The sequence below is a fragment of the Gigantopelta aegis genome, chromosome 3, assembly GCF_016097555.1.
Source record: "Gigantopelta aegis isolate Gae_Host chromosome 3, Gae_host_genome, whole genome shotgun sequence".
In the NCBI taxonomy this organism is placed as follows: Eukaryota; Metazoa; Mollusca; class Gastropoda; order Neomphalida; family Peltospiridae; genus Gigantopelta; species Gigantopelta aegis.
In genome coordinates, this window is record NC_054701.1 from 44,552,991 (window position 1) to 44,557,578 (window position 4,588).

General features: G+C 43.7%; 1 protein-coding gene across 1 annotated transcript; it reads left to right on the forward strand.

The window, feature by feature from the left end:
- Positions 1–428: 428 nt before the first annotated feature.
- LOC121368662 (protein GVQW3-like) lies at positions 429–902 on the forward strand. Its single transcript, XM_041493401.1, has one exon. It carries the CDS (start codon positions 429–431, stop codon positions 900–902), a length of 474 nt encoding a protein of 157 aa, XP_041349335.1.
- Positions 903–4,588: the final 3,686 nt, after the last annotated feature.

Here is a 4,588-nt window from a genome sequence, read left to right on the forward strand (position 1 = left end):
TAATGTTCGTTTTATCTTTTCTGGTTTATTCTCCCAAATAAATTTTAAAATAATGTATTCAGATATTTTATTACTGTTTCGTTTGGGTTTGGTAATACCATTAAAATGTGTGTTAACTTCGGTGTTACTAAGGCTTTTAGAACCGTGATTCGCCCTAAAACAGTTAATTTTCTCACTGACCATATTTTTATTAACTTTTTCATTTCCAATATTTTAGGGTCATAGTTGAGTTCACCGATATGTTCTAACATGACTGGGAATTTAATTTCAAGTAGTTTAAATTCAGTTGCCCCCCAGTCTAGTTTCCATCTAGTATGGTGAAAAACATCTTTAGAAAACTTTTTACTTCCTGTCCAGATAGCGCTTGATTTTTGTTGTTTTTCTGTTTAGAGATAATTAAACATTGAGCATTGATGGTTTCTGATAATATGGACAACATCAGCCATGGTACGGTCATTCGCTACCTCGGTCTCAAGGGCTTAACACCCAAGGAGATCCATGAAGACATGGTGGTCACACTAGGGGAGGATGCCCCTTCATACAGCATGGTGAAGAAGTGGGCTGCTGAATTCAAACGTGGCAGGGAGAGTCTGGAAGACGACCCCCGTCCGGGAAGGCCAGTCACCGTCACCACACAGGAGACCATTGCCAAGATTCATGACATCATCATGGCATACAGACGGGTAACGGGGCGTTACATTGCCACTGAGTTGGGTATCTCACAGGAACGCATCCATGCAGTCATCCACAACGAACTTCAAATGTCCAAGGTGTTAGCACGTTGGGTCCCAAAGCTCCTTGGACCTGATCTGAAACGGACTGGGCTCAACATGTCAAGGGAAAATCTTGCCATTTTTGAGGCGGATCCCAACAGTTTTCTTCGGCGATTTGTGACTATATAGATGAGACCTGGGTCAATCACTTCCAACCAGAGACGAAGCAACAATTGAAGCAGTGGAAACACCCAGGATCTCCGCCTCCCAAGAAAGCCAAGACTGTGATGGTGATGGCCTCCATTTTCTGGGAAGCAGAAGGAGTGCTGTTGGTGGACTACCTAGACAAGGGTCACACTATCACCGGGGCCTACTATGCTGATCTTCTGAGACAGCTACGGGAGAAAATCAAGCAGATTCGGCGTGGAAAGCTGACAAGAGGAGTGCTCTTCCACCAGGACAATGCTCCGGCACACACGTCCACAGTGGCCATGTCTGTTATCCAGAAATGTGGATTCAAACTTGTCGAAGACCCGCCCTATTCTCCTGATTTGGCTCCCTCTGACTACTACCTCTTCCCGAAAATGAAAAAGGAGCTCGGTGGTCATCATTTTGCCACAGATGATGTTATGAATGCTGTGGACCACTTTCTGAGGGCCCAGAATTGCGCCTTCTACACAGAAGAGATCCGTCTGCTCCATGACCGCTGGACTAAGTGTGTTAATGTAGGAGGGGATTATGTTGAAAAATTACTGTATTTGATTTTCTAAAACTGACTCCTTCTACCTTAGGCCACGAAATTATCAATCACCCCTCGTATGGTGTAAAGAAATCTGTAGTGTGAAAATCCGAAAATGAGAAAGACATTTCTAATTGTGTTAGGCAAAATGAACAGAACTTATTTAGTGCTACCGTTGGACTGGAAAATTCATTTGAAAGTATAGGTGCATGTGTTGAAAAGTTAAATTCAGTTATAGATGAAATGTTCGGTAACTACTGTGTTAGGAAAAATCGTGTCATAATATGTAACTGTGCCTGCCATGTGAAACGTGTCAAACAAGAACATTACAAACAAACTTTGGTTTGGTGAGAACTGTAAGCGGCTCTATCAGCTTTATCAACAAGCCTTGTTACAATTCAACCAACTGCGTACGACCCGAAATAGAGAACATTTGAATGAAACAAAAAATGCATATAAGAGGTATATGTTAAGTGCAAAGCAACGTTATATGAGAATAGAAGGGGACTCGGTAGCACACTTAAAACGTTCGTTACCGAAACTGTTTTATGCGATGTTTAAAAAACGAAAGAAACAAAAGTATAGTAATTTAAACGTTGATGATTTCTTTATTCATATAAAAAAACTTGTCTGCAATGAACGAAGAAAACAAGTCAGTTTTATTTATAGACCAGTTATGTGTTTACGAAGAACTTGATGTTGATTTCACTTTAAAGGAAATTATGGACAGAATACAGAGCCTAAAGACGGGTAAATCAGCTGGATTTGATCAAGTCATGAACGAATACATTATACAATATTGTGATCTTTTTGTTCCTGCTTTGTTGAACCTGTTAAACACTATTCTACAAACTGGGTATTTCCCAAAAGCATGGTCACAAGGGATTATTGTGCCTATTTATAAAAAAGGTGACGTGAACGACACCAATAATTATAGAGGGATCACTATTTTAAGTCATGTTTCGAATGTATACTCTTCAAAAGAAGAAACGCAAAACCACATTGTCGTAACATTTGGAGAATTGATTTAATTATTGAATGGTGAGTCCGATAATTACCAAATGTTGCAGGATTGTTCACAATTCACTCTAGTCCATTGTGAGTAAGTGATAGGACACACCACCAAGGTCAAGGTCATCTGGAGTCAATACCGGGTGTGGCCTCCGCGTGTGTTGACAACTGCCTGGCACCGCCTGCCCATTGAAGCAACCAGAGTACGGATGACGTCCCGGGGGATGGTGGCCCACTCGGCCTGCAAGGCTGCTGCCAGCTCGGGCAGGGTCTGGGGCTGTGGTTGTCGCTGTCGGAGGCGTCGGTCCAACTCGTCCCATAGATGCTCAATTGGGTTCAAATCCGGTGATATCGATGGCCAAGGAAGGACATTAATGTTGTTGTTCTGTAGGAAAGCCGTTGTGAGACGTGCTGTGTGAGGCCTGGCGTTGTCATGTTGGAACACTGCGTTGGCGTTGGCCATAACTGGAACGATGTGTGGCCGGAGGATCTGGTCAATGTAGCCCTGTGCATTCAGGTTGCCCTGCACGTGGACCAGGTCAGTTCTGCCAGTGTGTGAGATGGCTGCCCACACCATGACACTACCCCCGCCGAATCTGTCCACTTCCTGCACGCAGTTTGCCGCATAACGTTCACCACGACGCCTATACACGCGACATCTTCCATCATGACGTCGGAGCAGAAATCGGGACTCATCACTGAACCACACCTGTCTCCATCGCAGTTGAGGCCATTGTCGATGAATCTGGCACCACTGCAGTCGGAGTCGACGGTGTTGTGGTGTTAAGATGACACCTCGAACTGGACGTCTGGCACGAATTCCTACCTCACGTAGGCGGTTCCGTACGGTCTGGTCGGATATCCTGCGCAAACCTGGTATTGTTGCGGCTGTGGAGGTGGCAGTAGTCAATCGTTCCCGAAGGTGGCGTACCCGGATGTAGCGGTCCTGCCCGGGGTAGTGACCCGTGGTCGACCGGATCTAGGGAGGTCACGTGTTGATCCATGTTGCTGGTAACGGTCCCACAGTCTGGAGATGGTGCTTGGGGACACATGGAATGCCCTGGCAACGGCCGTTCTGGATTCGCCTGCGTCTAGTCGGCCGATGGCATTGTTTCTCTGCGGTTCACTGAGACGTGGCATGTCCTGGATTGTCAACTGTCGGCCAGATACAGAGGCCAGGCAAGCGAACACCCTGCACTTTTATACTGTCGGTGTTCATGTTGCACGTGCAGACAACGCACGTGCAGTGGTGACATGGTTTGCACGTGGCTGCGTTTTTGCGAATATTCACATTTTGGAACTTTATTGTACAGTAGCTGCGTTTTATCGAATGTAACCGTGGGAATGTGTTAAGGACATGCAATGACCTTATATTCACAAAGCATGAACCGGTAGGAAACATAAAATCGGAGTTATAACCCATTTGTACCCTTTTGCGTTTCTTTTTTTGAAGAGTATTTACATCAATGTTAAACAATAGACTACTCGTTTGGAGTACTAAATACAATGTTGTTAGCGATGCACAGTTCGGTTTCAAGCTTGAAGCAGCTGGTACACTAGACATTACAGTGAGGAAAACGCTTGTATAATGCCTTTGTTGATTGACTAGCTGTGGCTCAAACCGGCACACAGTTGAATTCGTGGAAAGGTGCTACAAGTAATTAAATCTATGTATGACAGTGTTAAAGCGTGTGTTAGACTGAGTGGTGAAATATCCGACTGTTTTTCATCATCAATCGGCCTTATGCAAGGGGAAGCACTTTCGCCAATGTTGTTTTCTCTGTTAGTCAATGATATAGAAAGTGTGATTATAGCTGAAAACTGTCAACGTTACCAAATTCAAATGCTGAATATTTTTCTTCTATTATATGCTGACGATAGAGTTATATTTTCTAAAAATCCAGACGACCTACAACACATGTTAAATGTCTTATATAATTACACAAAAAAGAATCTCACTGTGAAACAAGAATTGTGGTTTTTAGGAAAAGAAAGCAGTTAAACCCAAACGAACAGTGGTATTATAATGGTTCACCTGTAGAAATTGTCGACATATTTTGTTATCTTGGACTTCAGTCTCCTACAATGGTAAATTTACGGACTCTCAAAAGTCACTTGCCAATCA